The 22,988-nt window shown below is 36.7% G+C and overlaps 1 protein-coding gene and 1 long non-coding RNA gene across 11 annotated transcripts in view; one reads left to right on the forward strand and one right to left on the reverse strand.

The window, feature by feature from the left end:
* LOC110110028 overlaps positions 1-22,988 on the forward strand; it is a 68,269-nt gene that overhangs the window by 34,227 nt on the left and 11,054 nt on the right. For 6 of the 10 annotated variants that reach the window (XR_003702686.1, XR_003702680.1, XR_003702687.1 and 3 more), the window contains one exon: positions 19,281-19,474. The exons of 1 other annotated variant lie outside the window; for it this stretch is intronic. This is a non-coding gene — a long non-coding RNA (uncharacterized LOC110110028). Of the gene's footprint in view, positions 1-16,174; positions 17,392-19,280; positions 19,475-22,988 lie in introns of those variants that run through there. 3 more of the 10 variants (XR_003702689.1, XR_003702693.1, XR_003702682.1) reach the window with 3 other exon arrangements.
* On the reverse strand, positions 474-22,721 carry LOC110110025 (ABC transporter B family member 11-like). Its single transcript, XM_028699967.1, has 12 exons — positions 21,505-22,721; positions 19,823-19,877; positions 19,550-19,725; positions 19,243-19,464; positions 18,908-19,146; positions 12,578-13,103; positions 12,204-12,477; positions 11,125-12,014; positions 10,739-11,005; positions 2,743-3,006; positions 2,374-2,667; positions 474-1,386 (listed from the first exon to the last, which is right to left on the reverse strand). Exons 1-12 carry the CDS (start codon positions 21,868-21,870, stop codon positions 1,033-1,035), a joined length of 3,927 nt encoding a protein of 1,308 aa, XP_028555800.1. The 5' UTR covers positions 21,871-22,721; the 3' UTR covers positions 474-1,032.

Here is a 22,988-nt window from a genome sequence, read left to right on the forward strand (position 1 = left end):
ATATTGTTCTGAAATAGTGAAAATATGTGAATTTTCTTTATACATCTTCTTGCAAATGTGGCCAAATGAGACTTAACTTTTTAATATAAAATTTTTTAGTTTAAAAAATTTTTGTTCTAAAAAACTACTTTAAGAAATAGTAAAAAAAATCCGTCCCAAACGAAGTCTTAATAGTAGTACTACCTACAGCAGGACCTTGTCACCATCAGCGAAAATCCTAATTACCAGTCAAAGTTAGACTTTGTTCCAAGATAAAACATTTTTTTATCTTGATACAGAATAAGGGCTCCGCTTGGATTGAGAGAAATTAAAGGAGTTGAAATGTGGTGGAAGTAATTTATGTATTGATTATGAATTGTTTTGAGGCTTTTAACTTCTTTCTCATTTCAGTGAAAGCCTTACAACTCAGATAGAGCTTAAGTTCATTTTTCTGTTGCATATGTAAGAAAACCTTTTTTTTTCGGCCTCAGGACTCTCAAGTACTATAAAAATTCATATCGGGAAGAGCCAAATCATCAGTAGAGCACTATTGATTCATATGACCAAGGTTTTCATCTTGGTTTTGGCTTCACGCTCATCGGTGGAGTTTTGCTTTCATCTGTCTCGATGTTCAGTCTCTTTTTTTATTTTTTAATTTTTAAAATGTTTGAAATGCTATTTTACCATTTTTTTTTTAAATGCTATTTTACCATAATTTAATAGTTTGATAAACTTTAAAATTATCATGCAATATTTTTTTAATGAGTTTTTAGCTGAATTTTTGTGACTTTCATCGAGTTTTGGTGGTTTCAGTCAAGTTTTGGTTTAAAGGTTGTTTTGCTGTTTTTGTATGGTAAATTAAAATTGACAAAAAATAAAAATTATAGACCATCTTGAACTAAAAACCTATCAATTTTGACAATTTTGGACAAGATAATAATGTTTCTGTATTAAATTTCTTCAACTAATAAGGAAAAAACATAGAAATGTGCAAAACTAGTTTTTTGAACTTTATTAAAACTAGTATATCAAGAACCCATCAAGAGGGGACAACTATGAAGTGATATTCGAGTGAAGTGTTACTAAGGATGCATACACTCCATCCTTGATGTTGATAAGGGCATCATGTTTACCTTTTTCTACAATCAACCCATTTTTTATCACTGCAATGAGATCTGCACTTTTGATTGTACTGAGTCGATGGGCAATAACAATTGTGGTTCTATTAACCATCACTTTCTCTAATGCAGTTTGGACGATTCGTTCTGATGCTGAATCTAAGGCACTAGTTGCCTCATCTAGGAGCAGAATCTTAGGCTTCTTCACTATGGCTCTTGCGATTGCCACCCTTTGTTTTTGTCCACCAGATAGTTGGATGCCTCGTTCGCCCACTATTGTTTCATATCCCTATAATGATTTTATCAAGATTAGAATTTGAGAATCATAATGATGGAAAATGTGAGTGGCTGATCAAACTGCACAACATTAGCTCTATCATAAAGTGTTTAAAAAGTTAAACCTGTTGAACCTGGACTGACAATAATGTTGTAAAGGTAGCCTACTTGACCTGTTCCATTTAGCCTAGTGCCCATGACTTCTTAGGATGCTTATGCTTATCTTATGGAATGTCATCAAGGCTAGAAAACGTTCAAAGACAATAGGTGTAATGCGTCTATGAAAAATGACACAAGCAGCATAAAGCTAGGGGATTCTTTGTTGATATGTTGTTTTCAAATTCATTCTTTGACATTTAAACTCTAGTGCTCACTTGCTTTTAAAAAAATATAATTTATAATATCAATGATTTTTGAAAGAAAATTATAGTCTCATTAGTTGTGCATGGTCCAAGATTGTTCATGGTTGTAGATAGGAAATTTGAGCTTTTTGTTTTGTATAGTAATAAACAGAGAGATAATCCTTAATTTTTTATTAAAATATGGTGATCATCTGCAGAATCAATCTATATTTTTTCCTGACTACGAGTGAACTAGTAATGCATTATTTATTTTTTCTCACGCCTGCTTTGACATAGTGAGAATTGATCTTTCTCATTTAGTTTTTACTATCATCTCCTTTTTCAAATTAGACCTTTTGGTGCGCATATGTTAGTGTAAATGTTTTCTAGCTCTAGGATTGATGTTGGCCAATGTGTTATTCTTTTTCCCCAAAGATAATGTTCACACTGATTCTTCTTGTGATCTCTTAAATTGTCACATTTTTTGTGCTTATGTTTATCATTTAAAAATAGATTGATAACAAAAAATTTGTGAGTTGTTTTGTAAATAGTTGCTTTAACGTATGTTTTTGAAGATGAGAAACCATAAATGCTATCATTAAACTGATCAACATGGATCTTTATTAGAAGAACTTCATTAAATAAATGAACACTCAAACCTGATTTAAACTTGATATGAAATTGTGGGCATTCGCTAACTCAGCAGCAGCTACAATCTCAACCTCGCTGACCGTATCTTCTTTTCCGTAGGCAATGTTGGAGCGGATAGTGTTATTAAACAATATAGGTTCTTGACTCACTAATCCCATTTGTTTCCTCAACCAATTCAACTGGAACTTTCGTAGCTCTACGCCATCCAAGAGTATATGTCCTGAATCAGGATCATAAAACCTTTGTAGTAGTGATATTACTGTCGATTTTCCACTTCCACTCTCCCCTGTAAATGCAATAGTCTGCAAGTATCTGGTTAGTGTTATTATCTTTTGTCATCGTAATTAAAATTTGTTTTAACTGGTGCATCATATTACCTTTCCAGATGCAATGGCAAAGCAAATATCTTGAAAAATTTGGACATTGGGTCTTGAGGGATACTTGAAACTAACATGGCAAAACTCAATATTTCCCTCAATCTTATTTAAGGTCATCCCAGTTTCATCGCTTGGATCTATTTGAGATTTACGATCAAGAATTGAAAAAAGAGAATCCGTGACTAGTTTAGCTTTGCTGGAATCAGGTACATTAGAGCTTGACTGAGAAATTTCAAGGGCTGCCACGATTATGGCTGCAAATGCCTGAAAAAAAATCGAAATATGAATTGATAATGACATGTAACTTGCATTGTATTGGTATAAGAATCATGAACTAGGTATCTTCTTAATCTTTAAATCATGCACTAATGCAAACCCAAGAATATGGTACAAGCAGTTTCTGTGATCTCATGGATAGCAATAATACTAATGTGATTGAAGTAATCTAAATAGTTTAGTTATTATTAAAATCAGAGAATTGGAGAGGAAAAATACTTATTTTTATTGCACAAAGTTTTCCCTATTTATAGATCTATACAAGATATCTTAGTAAAGAAACAAATAATTACAAAATATTGCATAATTGCCCTAATATAATCCTTCCTAGATCAGCCACCAAAATCTAAAAGGAGATTGGTGTGATCCAGGCGAGCCTCCCACAAATCTCCATGTTGGCCATGGGATTAAGGGTCAAGGGATGGCTAGGATTTAACACTCTCTCAAGCTGGGGAATACAGATCTATCATTCTTAGCTTGATAATTAGTCCAAGAAAGAAAGCTATCAAGTCCATTGGTAAGAATGTCTGCAAGCTGCTCTTTTGATGAGACATGATAAATACAGATAAGTCCACCATCCAATTTCTCCTTTATGAAATGTTTATTCACTTCTATGTGCTTGGTTCTATCATGCTGAACTGGTATTATAATCTATGCTGATTGTTGATTTGTTGTCACAGTGCAGCTTCATGAGTTCTTTCCACTTGATCTTTAAGTCTTCTAGAATCATTTTGATCTATAATAGCTCACATATACCTAAGGCCATAGCTCTAAATTATGCCTTTGCACTAGACCTTGCCACCACATTCTATTTCTTGCTTCTCCAAGGAACTAGGTTTTCTCCAAGGAGTGTGCAATACCTAAGGTAGATCATCTATTTACTGGTGATCTTGCGTAATCTGCATCAGTTTAAGCTTCTGGGGTTATTCCGCTTTCTCTTCCCAAAGAGAATCCCTTTTCTTGGATTTCCCTTGAGGTAGTGCAATATTATGTTTACTGCTTGCATATGAGTCTGCTTTGGATTCTCCATGAATTGACTAACCATGCTTACAACAAAGGTTATATCTAGTATGGTGTGAGAAGGTAGATCAATTTCTTCACAAGTCTCTAGTAAGCTCCCTTATCTATGTATGCATCCTTTTTAGCTTCGCCCAATTTGAGATTTGATTTTACTAGCGTTAGTGTCGGTTTACAAGCTAGTTTACCTATTTCTTTAAGAATATCAATGTATATTTGTTGTGAAATGAAGATTCCTCTGCTGGAGTGGGCCACTTCAATTCTGGGAAATATTTCAATCTACCAAGTGGTGTTTGATCTCAAATTTCTTGGCAAGAAATTTTCTTAAAATAACTTTCTCCTTTTCATCATTCCCAATCAAGATGATATCATCCATATAGACTAACAAAACTGAAGCTCCCCCTGAGTCTGAGTGCTTGAAGATAGTGTGTGGTCTCCTTAGCTCTGTCGATATCCATTAAGTAGCGTGACATTTGAGAATATTTCAAATCAAGCTCTAGGTGACTATTTTAATCAATATAAGCCTTCTTTAACCCACACACCTAGTCACCCCGAGAATTCTCCTTAAATCTTGGTGGAATCTCCGTAAATATTTTTTTCTTCAAGTCCACGTGTAGGAATGCATTTTTAACATCCAGTTGTTCCAGATGCCAATTATAATTAGCTGTCAGGGAAAGCAATATCCTAATAGTGTTCATCTTGGCCACATCTGCAAAAGTTTTCTGGTAGTCAATGTCATACATTTGAGGTTTAGAATTCAGAGTAAAAAGAGGACAAAATATCCATTGGTATTTTTAGTCTCGAAGTTTTTGAAGGTAGTTAGTTTATAAGATATTTGATAATCAAAAGGGCTTCCCCCTGTAGGATTTGAGTACATTGTGGTGGAATAGAAGTGTACGAGTGAAAGCAAGGTGGCTATTTCTTCTTTCTGCAACTCTGTTTTGTTGTGAGATATAAATGTAGGAAGACTTATGAATGATACACTCCTTTTGAAAATATGAGAATAAGGTTTGGTTAAAAGAATCTTTGGTATTGTTGGAACAAAATTTCTTATTTTCGCCCCTAATTGATTATGGTTCATGGTGTGAAAAATGGGAGGATAATGATAACATTGGATTTGTTTTTGAGGAGAAAGATCCAAAAGACTCGAGTGTAGTCATCAATAAAGGATACATACCATCAGGCCCCTGAAATGTTAGAGATTTTTTAGGGTCCCCATATATTATAATGAATAAGGTATAAGGGAGTATAGCATCTCTCTTTTTTGTTAAGAAAATAAACTCGTTTATGCTTGGCTAACTCACAAGTTTCATAATGAAGTATTTATTTTTCAACTAAGATGGATGTCCTAATCTAGAATGATGAAGCTAAATAGTAATTTTTTTTTAAATACGGATAACAGAGATTAACCATTATGTATAATAGTGGATTTGTTCAGCACTTCCAGGTAGTATAATCCATCTTTCATCTTAGCAATCCAATCTTCTTCCCCGATCTCTGGTCCTAAAATAAAAAACAAGTATGGTTAAATAGAACCTTGTCAATTATGGTCACTAATAAGTTTTTGTATGGAAATTATGTTTGTGAATAATTGAGCTACGTAGAGCACATTTTTTAGAGTGAGAGAGAGAAGGGTATGTCTCCTTAGGCTGTTGTTGTGGTAAGAAAATTATTAGCAGTGATGATTTTCTTATCACTCGGGCAAGGAGTGTAGTTGATGAAGTGGGTAATGGAGTATGTCTTATGATTTGTGGCTCCTAAGTCAATGATCCATAAATCTTTCAAATGATTTCTAGAAACATTTAATCCGATGGATACAGGAAACTTACTTGAAAGTGTAAGATAAAAAGATACATGTGATTTTCAAGGGATATCGGGAGTTGTTTTAACTTATCAATATCTTCTTTGTTGAGCTCCCTGAAGTTGAACTATATTTCTAGGTTGGGCTAACTTATTGTAGTGTTAGCTTATAATATACTCTTTTGTCCACTTCTTTGATTTCACTCATTGCTTGGGGGATTTCCATATAACTTCCACCAAATCTCTTTTGTATGTCTTGATTTCTTGCAATAGGTCTTTAGATTTTGAGAATTCCTTACCTCTTTTCTTCCATTGCTCCTCTTTGGTTGTCACCATGGTTGAATCTTCAACAGCTTTTAGTTCCAACATTATCCCTCGTCGACTTTCCCTAACCTGAATGTGAGAAATAGTCTCATTTAGTGAAGATGTCTTCTCTTTGCCAAGGATTTGAACTCTAACATGGTCAAACTTTGCGTTTAATCCTACGAGAAAGTCATACAATTTATCTTTCTCAAAAAAAACTTTTTACATCTTCTGGACACTTGGTCTCTATGCATATGTAGTGATCAAGTTCTTGCCATAAGCCTTGAAGGAGAGTGACATATTCAGTGATGGTCTCGCTTATTTTACGCTTCACACCTTGATCTTTATTTTGAAGACTTAAACAACATCCCAAATTTTTAGAAGGTTTTTCTGGCGGCATCTCTTATCTTTTGCATTATATAGGAATAGTATCACTAATTTTTATAGTCATGGAATTTGACAACCTCATAATCATGGAGTCTGTTTCATCTCATCCCCAAAAAGTATGATCTCTTTCTTTTAGTCCTACCCCAAGGAGGTGAATCACATTTTCTTTCCTTTTCAAGTTGGTATTCACAAATTGAGACCACTTTAAGTAATTCTTCACATTTAAGTGGTAAGAAGGTTGCATATTTTGGAGGTCTCCTCTTGTTGCACCATAGTGTCCTCCATTTGGTCAAAAGCTTTGGAGGAATTAGTTTCATACACTACGACGGAAAAAAATAGCGATGAAGGTTGCGTTCGTTATAAATAAGATAGCAAGTAGTAACAACAAAGGAAGGATGTGTCACGACCCGGCCCGGATGCTCGACTTAATGAGGCGGGAACTAAAAGTCGGACGGTATTAACGTTCCATTCTTTTCAATGATCACATTAACATAAAATCTCTCAAAGTAACTGAAGAGACATAATAACAAAGATATTCCATGTAATTTGACAATTTCATTCATATATATTTTGGCTAACTTTTCCACTTGACCCATCTACTTAATTGATAAGAAATGAGGTGACTTGGTTAATCTATCTATAACAACCCATATTGCATCTCGACTCTGCCTTGACCTGAGTAATCTAATTACAAAATTGATTGCAATGTCTTCCCATTTCCACTCAAGCATAGGTAAAGGTTGTAGTTGACCTCTTGACTTTTGATGTTCTATTGTAATCATCTGGTAGTGAGTACATTTTGCCACAAATTTTGCAACATTCCTTTTTAATCTTGGCCACCAAAACAACGCTCTCATTTCCTGATACATCTTTGTATTGCTTGGATAAATTTCATAAGTTGAGAGATGAGTTTCCTGCAATATATATTCTCTTAAATTTCCAAAATTTGGAATATAGATACTGCCTTTATACTTTAGTAATCCTTCTCCATCAACTTCAAAGTTTTCTAACTACCTTGCTTGCACTTTCCTTTTGATGTTTAGAAATTTTTCATCTTGAGACAATGAATTGAGCACTCTATCATTTAAAGTAGATTGGATTACCAGCTAATTCAATATCATATCTTTTGTATTTTTTTGATTGACCACTCACAGCTCTAGTCTTTCTATGTTTTTAATTATCTATTCCTACTAGGTGATTAGCCAATTTGCAAGGCCCAAAAAACTTCTCACTTCTGAAGCTATTGTTGGCCTTGGCCATTCAACAATGGCTTGAATTTTATTCTTATCACAAAAATTTCTTCACCACTAATCACATGCCCAAGGAAATTTACACTATTCAACCAAAATTCATACTTTGAAAAGTTGGCATACAACTTATTCACCTTGCAGATGACTGGAATGACTTTCTTCATCTATTGAATAAATTAAGATATCATCTATAAACATAATTACAAAAATGTCCAGGAATGGCTCAAAAATTATGTTCATTAAATCTATAAATACAGCTAGTGCATTTATCACTCCAAATGGTATTCCGACAAACTCATAGTGATCATATCTGATTTTAAAACCTGTTTTTGTTATATCTTCCTCCTTAATGTGTAACTAATAGCATCCAGATCGCAAATCAATTTTAGAGAAAACTGTAGCTCCGTCCAGTTGGTCAAAAAGATAATCAATTCTGGGCAAAGGATATTTATTCTTAACAGTAAGTTTATTCAGTTCTTTGTAATCTATGCACATTCTGAAGCTCTCATCTTTCTTTTTTACAAATAGTATTGGAGCTCCTCATGGTGAGGAACTTGGCCTGATAAATTCTTTATCTAGCAATTCCTGTAATTGACTTTTAATCTCTTGTAACTCCTTGACTGTCATTCTATAAGGTGCTCTTGCCACTGGTTCTGAATTTGATATCAACTCAATAGTGAAATCTATTTCTCTTTCTAGTGATAATCCTGGCAAATCATCTAAAAATATCTCTGGATATTCTTTGATTACAGGTATATCTTTCAAGTCTTTAAGTTCCTTATTTGTATCCTTTACTTGAGTAAAAAAATTGTCATCATTTGGATACAAATTTGGAAGTTTTCATATAAGTGATGATCATCGAAGCAATTCCTCTATCTCCATAAAATTTACATTATCTTACTCCAGGAAAATTAAATTTGACAATTTTCTTATTGCATTCTATTATCACAAAATGATTTGATAACCAATCCATTCCCTATATCATATCAAATTCTTTCAATGGTATGACATTCACTGTTGCTTCAAACTCTTTCATTTATTTTGAAAATCAATTGATATGTGCTATTAACATTCATTATGGATCCATTTGGCATTAAAACTTCTAAAATTATAGATAATTGATAAACATTTAATTCAACTGATTTTACAAATGCATCTGAAATGAAGGAGTGTGAAGCTCCTATATGAAAAAGAATTTTCACAAGCTTTCCCTGAATCGTTACCACACCTTTAAAAATTACATAAAAAATATAAACATACATCATTCTTTTAATAATATTTTCATAATACACATTTATTCATTTTTTATTTTTATCATCTGTAATCACTTCAGGTGAATCCTTAGTATCCTTCTGAGTCAGTGCATATACTCTAGGCAGAGTATTCTGTCGGCCTTGACTTGGTCCTGGAATAGAAGCAGTTGATTCTACTGTTCTTGGTCTTATTATTATAGTAATAATGTAGCTTTCTCTAAACTAATTGCATTGAATTTATTGATTCTTATTTAATATTTAGATTTATAAAATTCAAGAAATAGTTACCCTTTTTCTAATTCAATGAATGATCATAGTGATGAGGACATCGATCCAAAGTCCAAACATGTGCATCACCGATCGATGGCCATGATTCAGAGCTTATTTGGGCTCACGAGTCGAGCTTCTCGATCTCATGAGTCGAGCTTGAGCTCGTTTATTAGACAAGATTGAGTTCGAGCTTGATAAGGCTCGGCTCGTGAACCGACTTGAATAATTATTAATAATTTTTAAATAATTTTATTTTATTTATTAAATTTAAATATTTTAAAAAATTAATAATAAATGCTAAATAGATTTATTAAATTTAATTATTTTTAAATCCCGCCTAAATTTTAAAATCTCGCCGAGATTCGCGAGCCAACTCGAGCTCGTTTATAGTGGGATGAACTTGAGCTCGAGTTGGAGCCAACTTTTTGACCGACAAGCCGAGCTCGATAAAGCCACTACTCGACTCGACTCGTTTACTCCCCTAAATGATCATATCAAAATTAGTGATAATTGATTTGATATTTTTCAATGCATCAAACAATCAGATTCCACCAAGTTTGACAAGAAATGAATCTTTCAAGTTCAAGAACTATTTTCGAAGGCAACAACCTCAGATATCGCTATGAAAGTTTGAAGTGAAGGGAGGCAAATCCTTGGATAGGACTAGGAGTTTCAATATTTGACAAGTCTTGAAAATCGAACCCAATAATTCTGGTTTCGGATCAACTCACTTGAAAAATGGGTTGGGTTCGAGTCAACCCGAAAACCCAAAATCAACCTGAAAGCAACCCGCCAACCCGCACACATCCTCTGTCGTGCACTCACGCTAACCCAAACAACTGAACAGACACACTCACTTGTTGGCCTTGCTTAAAAGCCTGTGGCCCCCCACTCGGTCACCCTAACAGGGGCAACGAGTCATGTCGGGTTGACTCAGATTTGAACCAGGTTTGGTTCTTTGACACGTTTCCCTAATCGGTTAGGATTGAGATAGTTGATGGCAGGTCTTTTTTTAGGTTGGACCCGAACCCGATCTGAAAACCCATTTTGACACTCCTAGATAGGACTGTAAAAGCTCTAGTAATTACTATGTTGTATTATGATTTAATAATAATAATAATAATAATAATAAAAGTCTAGGTTTTGTGATTTTCTTGCAATTTTTTAGATAAAAATTTTCTCTGTTGTTGTTTCACTTTTTTAGTTCTATTTCTTATTTTTCTTTGTTAAATGATTAAAATTGTTACTTTATTACATTAAATAAAAGTTAAGGATTCTATACGGATTTTGCCAATTAGATTTAAGAAAATCAACACATACATGCAATTTTCTTATTATGCGTAGCAGCTAATATCAATAACAAACTTGCTTCAATTTCAATCATCAACAATTAAAGCATATCAATCAAAATATATTGTTTATCTAAGGGCGAGGTATTACCTGAAATATTTTGTCAAACGTTATGTTATCATGACCAACTAGGCGAGATCCAGCATAAAAGATGGCGGCATAAACACAAAACACTAATAGGTAGGAAATCCCACACGCAATTCCGCTAAGTACTCCTTTTCTGATTCCTTCTTTAACGGGACCTTGACATTTTTTCTTATACAGCTCCATTACCTTCTCTTCAGCTGAGAATGAAGCAATCGTTCTCATGCTTCCCAATGCATCATTTGCTACTTGACTTGCTTCCTGATACTTCTTCTGCAGTAGTTTTGCAATATAAAATGAGATCAGTATCTAAAAAAATGATCCTTTTTGTTTTAATTTGCTTCAAATGTGATAGAAATACGATAACATTTAACAGAGATGTTGAACCAAACCTCTGCACTAGCACTGAATCCTGTGTTATACTTCATTCGAACAATTCCATTGAGATATATTATGGGCACTAATGGCAAGATAAGAAGTGAGAGTTGCCAAGTTGCGACGAAGGCAACTACCAAGCTACAAACTAAGGTGGAAATATTCTGAACAAGTAGTGCTAGTGCATCACCAACAAGGCTTCTTAAAGTAGCGGCATCTGTTGAAAGTCTTGCACTTATTGTCCCGCTGGAGTTTTCAATTTGATCAAACCATGCTATCTCCATGTTGACCACCTTCTGAAACGTCATCAATCTAATCCTTCTAATCAACTTTGCCCCAGCAATCGCAAACAAGTACGATCTTATTGGAATTGCCAACAGACCAACTGTACCAAATACCAAGTACATAGATGACCAAAATATAGAATCTGTCTCAAGCTTATGTCGTGGCTCGTACAAGGTCCTTACCATAGTAGATATTAGTATTGCATAAGCCGGGTAAATAACCCCATTGAAAAATGCCGCTACTGAACCAAGAAACAAAATCAGGGCCTCTGGCTTGTTAAGATATGCTAGGCGGCGTATGGATACTGATTTATACTTTTTGGATGGAAAATCAGCTTTTGGTTCCCCCGATGGACTCTCATGGCAGTTGACTGCGACAGGCAAAACAGACTCCTCACAGATTATGCGGCCACTCACGTACCTCAAAGATGATCCCCTTCTAATGGATCGTTCCAGCGAACTATTTCGGCTCAAAGATGATGCTTCTATGGCTGGTAGAATAGCTTCTACCTGATGAGCGTGTGATGATTGATTCAAACTTTGGTCCATTTCTTGTAATTCTTGCAACTGAATGAGTTGACTGTAAGCTCCCATTGGGTTCTTTTGTAGCTCTATGTGAGAACCTAAGCAAAATAACATCAATACTTAGTAGCTTTTGGATTTTGGATGAAGAAATAGACTTTTCCTAATGACTGCAAACAAGGTCATAACAATCCTAGTTCTTCTACCATTTAAAAAGCTTGGTTATTTTGTCAAGTAAAAGAACTAAAAATAAGCCAATTGTGAATACTCAGAGGTTAGCACAATAGTACCTTTTTCGATAATTGAACCTTGGTGCATAACAGCAATGGTATCTGCATTTCTTACAGTGCTAAGGCGATGAGCAATTATAACAGTGGTGTGATTTATCATGACTCTATCTAATGCCTCTTGCACAACTTGCTCTGATTCTACATCTAGTGCACTTGTGGCTTCATCTAGAAGTAATATTCTTGGGTCTTTCAAGATAGCTCGAGCAATGGAGATCCTTTGCTTTTGACCTCCTGATAGTTGAGTACCTTGCTCTCCAACCATGGTATCCAGTCCCTGAGAAGAATGAGCTACTCCTGTTACAACCTATTTAGTTTATTTGAACAAACTTGCACGTATTTCTAATAAAACAATTCATCAGGAAGTTCAGAACAACCTGAGGCATCATATTGATGAATTTTGAAGCATTAGCTAGTTCAGTTGCAGCTTTGATCTCTTCAATTGTTGCATTGTTTTTGCCATAGGTGATATTATCTCCTATGGTTGAGCCAAAGAGGATAGGCTCCTGGCTAACCAATCCAATTTTCTCTCTGAGCCATCTTAGTTGGAATTGTTTAATATTTATGCCATCAATGAGAACCACACCATCTTGTGGATCATAAAACCGTTCTATTAGGCTGATCACTGTTGATTTCCCGCTTCCACTCCCTCCAACCAATGCTACTGTTGTGCCGTGCTGAATGAAAAGTGATAATCCAGTGAATATTTTCTGTTCTGGTCTGGAAGGATAGCTAAAATGAACATCTTTAAACTCTATGCTCCCGAGGATAACATCCAATGTTTTTCCTGTTGGGTCAGTAGCGTCAATCTCTGGCTTTCTATTGATAGTCTCAAACATCTTATAAGCCGCAGCTTGTCCTGCAGCAAATGCTGCCATGCACGGGGATATATGAGCCAATGAGCTGAAAGAATAGCAAGTCATTAGTTAGTCACGCTGCTTACTAAGCCAAGTTACCAAATGAGAGCACTAACTCAACGACAATGCAAAATTCATTCAAAATTGCAAAATATCTTATGGACTTATATGTTACTGATGCAGACATCAGATCCTGATCTTTCTTTTGAAAACTTGGCCGACGTCGATCGCGCCGATCTACTTTCTAGTCTTCATATGTATTTGTTTTATTTATTTGCTTTATGTATTTGTTTTAGTAGCTTTTCCCGTTTTTCCCTTACTTAAGGGCTTTGTCGTATGTATGCCATAGGGGTAATGTTGTCTTTATTTCCCTTTCATTGTAGGAGGCTATATATATGCCCCATATGATGTGGAACATTATAGCTAATAGTCCTCCTTAGGAATAGCTTACTTAGTTTGTTACAAGTTTCTCTAGAATATTCTATAGATAGGTTATATATGTATGCATTGTAGTAGGGAAAAGGTCATTGAATGATATTATCCCTTTGTTAAAGCTTTGGAAAGCTTCTTCTTCTTCTTCCCTGGATTGGGAAAATCCAAATCCTTCTTGCAGGTCGCATCTTTCGACGATCCACTACATCAGTTGGTATCAGAGTCTGGAGCTTGTGAAGATCGATAGACTGCGGAAGAAGGTCGGCTGTCGACGATGATCGAAGCCGCAAAACAAGATTGGCGGTCAACGACGATCGATGCAAAGGAAGGTGGGCTGTCGACGATGCTCGAAGCCGGATCGCCTTCTATTAAGCTCAATCGAAGAAGTCGCTCGATCAGGTAGATAGAAACCTTGATCGGATTCGCTAAACCCTTCGGGCAATAAGGACTTAAGGAGGATGAGGATGTCGTCGGCAACCATACCGAGGCATTCTTCTTCTTCGCTATCCTCGTCTGCTCCTCGCAAACGCTATCAATCTCGCCATTCTTCCACCGTCATTGACGACTACCCCCCGCTCGAGCTTCCGCTCAAATGGCGTGATCCCCCTCCGCTTCAATGCCGGATCCGTGTTCCCAAACCTCCTCCGCTTTCGCCTGACCTGACCAACGCCAAACCGACTCCGTTCGAACATCCCCTTCCGCTTCAATGCCGGATCCGTGTTCCCAAACCTCCTCCGCTTCCGCCTGACCTGACCAACGCCAAACCGACTCCGTTCGAACCGCCTCCGCTTCAGCTCAAGACGACGCCCCCAAAAAGAGCCCTCTCAACAGATCCGAAGCCGTTTCAACAAAGCTCTTATGCCGTCGAACAAGTCTTTAGTATGTATGGACTCCCAAGCCTGCCTCAGGATGGCATTCCCACCTCCGGCTTACTCCACTCTTCGATCCAGGCGTGCGACCAAGCCCAACCCACCGGCCTCCAATACCCCCAAACGCAACGACCTGCCGCCGCTCCGTCGTCGCCAACAACTGCCGATCAGACCCCCGCCGACCAGCTTCCCGTAACCCCAACCGCCAACCAGCTTCCCGCACCCCCAACCGCCGACCAGGCTCCGCACCCCCAGCGCCGGTATCTGGCGACTCCGCTCCTTGGCAGCGCCTGTCTGGCGATCTCGCTCCAGGTAGCGATTCCGACAGAGGAGTTGAGTCCTATCTCTCACGCCCTGAGTCCTATCTTGCCGCCACTTCATTTCACGCTCAGATCACGGAGAATGACTCTGTCGCTTCACATGAAGAAATTGATGTTGAGCAAGCTGCCGCAAGACCAGAAGAAGATGTCGTGAATGATGAGGAATCTTATGATCTTTCAGAACCTGTGGAAGCTTCAACTGTTGAAGATGAAGATCCGGTAGAGGAGGTGAGTAAAGAAGTTCAAAATGATTTTCATGCTGTGGTAACTGTTCCGGGTTTTTCAAATGAACAAGAACACAAGAAATCCTTTGTTTCTTTTGTGATGGTGATGAAAGAGAGCAATACACCTATATCAATTCCTACATCAGCTCCTGCAAGGGTGACGCCATTCAACACAAGGAGATCGCCATTTGATCGTGGAGAAGCCACAGCAATGGCGGAAAAATCAGATTATAGAAATGGGGATGTTGAGTTAAATAATAACTACATTGTTACTGCATGTGTAGAAATCCCATGTATAAATTCTATTGAAAAAATTAATTCAGTGCCATACATCCAAGCTGTTCGACGAAATGTCAATAAGGGCTGGGATCTCAAATTTGAACTGTCAGGCTCTACTTACGGGAGCAAGGAAAATGGGAAACTTATATTTTATGGCCCCACTGCCACTATTGAGGAGCAAGGAATCAAGGAGCTCGACATGAGGCCGTGCGTTATTTCTTCCCTCCTCCATTTTACTGATCTCAAGGGCAGTGATAATGAGCTTGTTATGCAGTGGTTAAGAAAGCCATCAATTGAGCATTCTGTAGTTGAATTGTACAGAAACAATTCTACTCTATCTATAAGGGGGCATGGTGGTAAGGAAAAGACAACTCTCTTGCAGTATGTCTACAAAGATGAAGAGGAGGAACAAAACAAAACTAAAGGGGAGAATGTGCTCGCCTCACTATCTTATGGAATTTGGAAAAGTGATCTTTCTTTTGCCGTTGATTTCAGGAGGGATCGGTTGTATGCCAAAAACTCATATCCACCACCCAATTGGCAAATTGAAATGCTTTTTCAATTCAAGGATCCCAAGGTTGAACCTCCTCACTTAGATTGGGGAAAGCCTCTTCATGTAGTAATTTTAAAGTCCACATTCAAAGTCTTCGATCCACGAATTGTTTGCCACCCTACCTCCCTTCTAATTAACGAGCCTCGAACGGAGTCGAGCTCTTTTTACGCAAGGGGAGAATGATGTGGAACATTATAGCTAATAGTCCTCCTTAGGAATAGCTTACTTAGTTTGTTACAAGTTTCTCTAGAATATTCTATGGATAGGTTATATATGTATGCATTGTAGTAGGGAAAAGGTCATTGAATGATATAATCCATTTGTTAAAGCTTTGGAAAGCTTCTTCTTCTTCTTCCCTGGATTGGGAAAATCCAAATCCTTCTTGCAGGTCGCATCTTCCGACGATCCACTACATCACCATATATTTCTTTTGAGATGAATGAATGATTATTACAAAAAATTTTCCTACAAACATGTGTTTTGTGAGAGCTTGAGAATTGTGGAGAGCAATCCCTAGGAGAGGGAAGCGGATCACCCACCAACCTCAGAGAAGTCCGGGTTCGTGGTTAGTTTCTTTCTTGCCTTCCTCCCCTTTTCCCCCTCCCTTCCTTAGCACCCACGGTTTCCCTTCAAAGCCCCATCGCCGGCCACCTTCATAACCCCATCGCCGGCCACCCAAAGGCCCACCATCCCCACCGTCAGCCACCCTCCCCACCACCACCACAAACCACCGGCCCTCCCTTACCCATCCAACCGCCGGCCCCCCATCCTTTCCTTTTCAAGATTATTTCCTAAAGCTTCACTTTCCTTATTTAACTCAACCTATCTTTGGAGGGAATTTGAATTGAAATAAGTCAAATTTAATTCTCAATTCTTTCCTATTTCCTTAATCTTATTTTTGGAAAGGTCCTTAATTAAATCAATTAATTCAAATCTGAATTAATTGATTAGAATCCTTTATATTTCATTAATCCTATTTTTGGAAAGGTCTTCAATCAAACCAATTAATTCAAATCTGAATTAATTGAATATTTAATACCTTAAATTCAAATACATTGAATCTAGACACATGCCCCCTTCCTCTCTCCACATTAATTCCCCACCCAGCCCTAAGAACCCAAAGCCAAATATCATCTCCCCTTACCTTGGCCGCCCCTATCCCTTGCTTTCTGCAATTTCTCGTCAGTGATCCCAGTAAGGTTAGCTTGCTTCCAGGTGATTCCAGAAGACTGTGTGCGATTGTCCAAGGCATCCCGTAGTGCATAGTTGCTGTCCGACCTTCCCAGGACTTTGTTAAACTGCTGTCAAGCAGATCCCTGTACTTCCACACCTGTTGTCCAGCCCCAGAACTCACCCTATCGCTGTCCAGATTTTTTTCCGGTTGCTGTTTGGAGTTTCCAGCACCTAAAACCTGCTGTCCAAAAGTCTTCAACCCAAAGGATCTAGTCATACCATTGCCTAATTCCCCAAAGTGCTGTCCAGAATTTTCCCACAGCAAAATACCTTGATGTCCAGAAATTTATTGCACGCTACATTTCTGTTCAGACATCCGGAATCAATCCAGAACTGTTGCAGGCTCGTTCTAAAGGTGCAAGTTGCTTTCCTCTCTTCATTGGCCCCAAACAACATCACCAAAGCCTAGTATTTTCTTACCTTGGTGAACTCTTCCTCCAAGTCATATATCTTCTTAGTCGCTTATCAATTGTGGTTTTATTATATTCATGAAGAGTGTTAATGCTCTCCCGCTAAAACTTAGTAATTGAAAAGTTGAGCGAGGGACCTTTCTTAGTAACTAATCTTATTGTTAGTATAATAATTTTTTATGAAAACCTTCCATGTATGCAATGTTTTGAGTAATTAATTATTTTAGGATCTTAACCTCTATGAATGTGATTTGGCCTAAGTTTGTTTTATCTCCTTATTGTTTTGTCTTTACTATTGTTTTCTAAAATTTAAGAGTGCAAAATCCTACATCAAGTATCATCTAAGCATTATAGTCTTGCATCAGTTATTGTACCTTCTGTATGTTAAATATGACTGTTCCTATTCGTACATGATAATTTGTCTAAATATGCATGCTTACATTTCTTAATAGAAGTTATAATAGTTTGCTGAAAAGAACACTCTTACATTCTAATAAAAGAAGTATGGAAAAAGTATGATAGGAAATACTTGATTTCAAGTAGTTCCTAACCCAAAACTGAAGCCGAACAAGGAGAAAAACTGCTGTCTCCAACAGTGGACAGCAACTATGCGCAGGAAAAACAGTGAATATTGCGAGAATATTGGGAGACAACGCAAGCAAAGACTTGTATTTTTACTAGTAGACGAAACAAATAGCAAGATACAATTTGTTCTTCAATTCGAGAGGAAGAACGTACTCTCCAAAGTCTCCGGCGAAGCCAAGAGCCCAAGACAAAACCTAGATCTCAAAGAGAAAACTCAAATTCAAGATAAGCAGCCAATCCCCCCAAAACTCCTAATTATACAAAATAATCATAAAGGACAATAATGGACTTCCTAAAACAGCCTCCCATTCAAAAATTTTCCCTCCCCCATGCGTTTTAGCCGCTGTTTGGGCCCCCCGACACGCGCTCCGCGCGTTCCGTCTGGTTCCGCCTGACGTTGGTTCGTCGGGTGTAGAACCGGACCGGTCCAGCTGGGACCGGTCCAGGCGTAACAAAGTACTGTATAATGAAAGGCATGGAAAAAAGACCCATTTCTAGTCCCTCCACATCACCAGTTGGAATTAGTATGAAATGCTCTAGAATAGAAGAGCAGATAGTTTCTACTTCCTCAAGAATCCTTCATGAAAACTGGCATTCGGGAAGTTAGTACCGGTGCAATAATACCCACCAGAAGTTAACCATGAAAAATCAATATCACCAGGAGATAAATTGCTAAAGCCTGTTCTTAACATGTAGTGACCAAGTGAAACATTACCTCCACTAGCAAAATAGTAATTGCTAGGTGAACAAGTTTATGCATGCTCATGACACTAATTGCATCCAATTCATTGAAAAGTATAGTCAAAACCTTGCTTTCATGTATGAAAACGTGCCCTTTTCATGCCGGTTTAGAAGTTACATTGTTTGAATGTTTTCCGTATTTATGCTTGTATTTCTGTTCTTCTGAATATAAATGGAAAAAATTACAACGTGTTAGTTACTCACGAGGAACCATACAAGACCGATAATATAATGGAAATAACTTTTCCACCATTGTAGCCTCCTTGCAGTATCAGTTTTGCTCCATACCAAAAGCCCAAAGAAAGTGCACAGTAGGATAAAAAAGTAAGAATACCAGAGCCGATTCCAACAACAAATCCCTCATTAATGCTGGATTTGTAGGCATTTTTTAGAGCCTTCTTAAAATCTTTCACTGATAGATTTTCCCCAGTAAAAGAAGCTACCTGAAATAGAACAGCTTTTTAGAATGAATCTTACCAATCTTCTTATTTTGTACATTAATCATAACTTATAATGATGTAGCTTAGGTTTTGACTTACAGTTCTTATTGAGCTTATCGTTTGCTGTACAATTGTAGATGTTTCTATATTGGTTTTTTGTCCACGTGAAGCCATCTTAATTGTAACTTTCGATATGATTACACTGCAAAGTCCAATTATGGGAATAGTGGATATCATGACTAGGGTGAGCTGCCACCCTTGCGCAAATGCAACGACAAAGCCCGTGAAGAATGTAGATGTTTGCCCAATGAACTTTCCAACCTGCAAATTGGTAAGAGTGTAAGAATGTCCAACAACATGAATTGGTTCATTGTTTCTATTATTTCAATGAATTGTGAATTGTAACCTTTTCGCCCATGGCCTCTTGAATGAGGATGGTATCCCCTGACATCCTTCCTACAATTTCACCTGTGTTTCCTTCCTTGTCAAAGAATGCAATTTCTTGCTTTAATAGTGCTCTCAAGTACAGTTTCCTTATTCTAGCTGACTGTCGTTCCCCGGTGACCATCCAGCAGGTCACCTCTGATTATAAGAATAAAATATATAAGCTAGTTATTAGCTCAGACTATTACCGTTGTTTAATATCTTTAAATTAAAGCAATTGAAGTATCATACATACGGAAAAATGATGTGAACCCTGCACCAATTGCCAGGTAGACTATATTCAGACATACCTGCAGACATAAACCAATTTCTTTTTAATAGTTTATAGAATACTAGAAGAACTTTAAGATGTTAATACATGTTGTTTGTTTTCAAGTTTATTTGGCAAAATTTCCCGTGCATCTAATTTGAATTAGAAACGAATAGAAGGGCCAGGACAAAGAGATGCTGATATGTGATATAGTACTTTTATGCCATATATTCGTTAATGTAAATTTATGTAGCTTCAAATATATGTTCACACACTCCTACACTACATAAAAATACACAAACATCTTGGCTTTAAATTTTAGGATGGTAAAATTGAGACATGCGAAATGACTTACTCAATACTGTGACAAGAGTCTTCTTGTATAAGATAGCCTTTACTGAATGAAAACTCGCAAGAATTGCTTGTTCTTACTACGCCTTCTAAAGCTTATATTTTTTTAAAGAGGTTAAAATATTTTTTTGCTTCGAATACACAACCATGGATAATTTGAAATTTTTGAGTTTGTGTTCATTGACTGTCAAGTAATGACCTTTTAGGCTTCTTATCAAAATCTATATTTTTTTGGTAAATTTATGTTTAAACTTCAATGAGATGAACTCTTATATTGATCAACCAATAGCATAGGTTGTTTTCATTTGTTACTTGTCAGCTAAAATCACAATTTACTGATGAAAATACCTTTCATGTATGTTAATTGTGAATCATATGAGGGATTTGTTGATTCATGTGCATAAAACTATAAGATAGAAATCTCTTGTTAGACTTTCTCGAGCATGCTTTGAAGGCTTTCAGTATATATACCATTTTGGCTTTGGGTTTCACAAGCAATTAAAGATGCAAGACCTACTTTCTTGATTTGGGCTTCTTGGAGTGCATATTTCTGTTTGGATTATCACTAAAATGAAGCTATAAGATTTCATCATTGATGAAGAGCATCAGTTTCGGTTCTGAATGAGTATTGAATGCCAATACCTTAGTCAAATATAACCATCTTGTATTTGAGGATTCATATTGAGCTTCTTACTTGTGTGCGAGTGTACATGGGATTTAGGAAAAATAGATGTATTCCTTCACACTTTGTGGCTTCGGTACTTTTAAAAGATCAGATCGTCTCTCATCTCCCGTGAATACAGGCTAAATTTTAGTAGAATCATAAAAATCTTGATGTCTCTATTTCTTTGTAATTTATATGTTCTTTTTTCTTATGTAGTTTATTTTGTGTTGCATCATCCATTCATCCATGAGTTGATCATGCTTTCACATCTAGTTTAATTTTTTGGCACTCTGGTTACAACATTGTATTGAAGAGGAATAAGAAATCTCATGATACTTTGCAGATGAAAGGCAGCAATTTTTTGCTTTTACCTTTATTGTTTCTTGGTTGAAACAAGACAAAATATTTTAGTAAGCAGCTTTTAGGAGCTGCAGCAAGTCTTTCTAAACTGAAGTTCTCTTGTCCGATTACTTTTTTAAAGATTGAGAGGCAGTTTGAGGCTTTGTTTGGGATGATTTTTTTAGTGCTTCTTAAAGCAAGCTTTCTAGTATTAAAATTTACTAAAAAGCTGTTTTAAGAAGCACTAAAAAAATCGTCCCAAATGAAGCCTAAATTTTAAACAAGAGAAGCTTTGAAAGAAAGCATCATGTACCTCAGAAATTCTGTGAACCAGTTGATCGATATCTGGTTTTTCTCCAAAAGTGTTGATTAAACTTGCTATGATGACTGTAAGAAGAGGCATAGTAGCTCCATTTGCCAGTGCTCCTGCCACGCCCAGAGTCATCAGAATGATATCAGTTGAATCTGCGAAGGAGAACAGCTTATAGATTGGAACAACTTTAGTCTCCTGGTCCTCTTTCTTGCCATCTTTCACATCCTGCTTTATTTCGCTGTTGTTTCCTTCTGCATTTGTTGAGATTGAGTTCCTGGTTGTTGGAACAAGTAAATTTTGGAGACCATGTCTTACTGCCTCCTCCTCGGTTGGGGAATCACCATTTCTACTCTTCATCATGCCCATCAGTTTTTCCCTCACTGTTAATAGATAAAACTTGTCAATCTCTACTTCAGTTCTCTATTTGTTGTTATTCTAATGATCTAAATCTTTATATCCCTCTTTTATAACGAAATCAAAACCAGATAACAAGAAGCAGAGGAGGACTAAGAAAGAGGAGAAGAAGAAAAGGAAGAGCATATTATACTATCACACCATTGTTCGACAGAGTTCTGTATGTATGGACATTTATATGGATTCTGCTTTGAAATACAGAGTTTGTTATAAATGAAGGGCCGAGATGAAAGATGATTCCAATGATTTCTAAGGAGGGATACGTTGTCTGGAATGAACAGGTGGAATCTAAATTGGCTTTTGATCCTTATTCAAAGAAGAAGACTCCGTAAATCTGACCCAAAATAACTTGTTATTCTTAGACTTAGGCTTCGTTTGAGTCGGCTTTTTTGTTGCTTCATAAAGCAGCTTTTTAGTACAAAAATTAGGCTTCGTTTGAGATGGCTTTTTTTCTGCTTCTTGAAGCAGCTTTCTAAAAAGCCATTCCAATCGAAGCCTTAAAATTTTTATGCTAAAAAGCTACTTTAAAAAGCAATAAGAAAGTCGTCTCAAATGAGACCTTAGTTGACTTATTCAAATCTTGATTGTGATGATAGGACTAAGTTTTGTAACAACCCTCCCCAACTCTTGTCTCATTTGTCTATTCTTGCACTAAAAAGTATCTTTGGCTGTGATCCGGCTATTGTACTTTTTGTTTAACGTAAATGTCTCCATCTGGACAGATAAGGCTGATTTGGTAAGCTTTGGAACCTTTCCCTTCATTTATATGCGGCAGCTAACGACACAATGCAATTTTTTTATTATTATTCATTATTTACATTAAATGAACAAGTAAAATTTGGACCATTTCTCGATTTAACAACATGCAATATGAAATGATTCTATTAACTGGATGACAAGTATGATTCCATTGCTCTCAATGTCCTCTCTTTTGCAAGTCTTAGGGGTTGTTTGGCAACGAGTGGGATTTACCTTTAGTGGGATTTAGTAAATCCGGATTCTGTAAATCCAAGGGTGTTAAATCCTGAAAAATGTTTGGTATGATAACTGTTGAATCTTGTTAAATCTTG

This window comes from Dendrobium catenatum, unplaced genomic scaffold (assembly GCF_001605985.2).
Source record: "Dendrobium catenatum unplaced genomic scaffold, ASM160598v2 fragScaff_scaffold_133, whole genome shotgun sequence".
NCBI classification, from domain to species: domain Eukaryota; kingdom Viridiplantae; phylum Streptophyta; class Magnoliopsida; order Asparagales; family Orchidaceae; genus Dendrobium; species Dendrobium catenatum.

What these genes read in the sequence shown, in the direction of transcription:
- LOC110110025 (XM_028699967.1), bottom strand. Translation starts at nt 21,870, where the DNA reads ATGGGCATGATGAAGAGTAGAAATGGTGATTCCCCAACCGAGGAGGAG. An exon ending in AGGGTTCACATCATTTTTCC is followed by an intron (nt 19,726 to 19,822) that starts GTATGTATGATA and finishes TCTTATAATCAG; the next exon opens with AGGTGACCTGCTGGATGGTC. An exon ending in CGTTTGACAAAATATTTCAG is followed by an intron (nt 3,007 to 10,738) that starts GTAATACCTCGC and finishes ATTTTTTTTCAG; the next exon opens with GCATTTGCAGCCATAATCGT.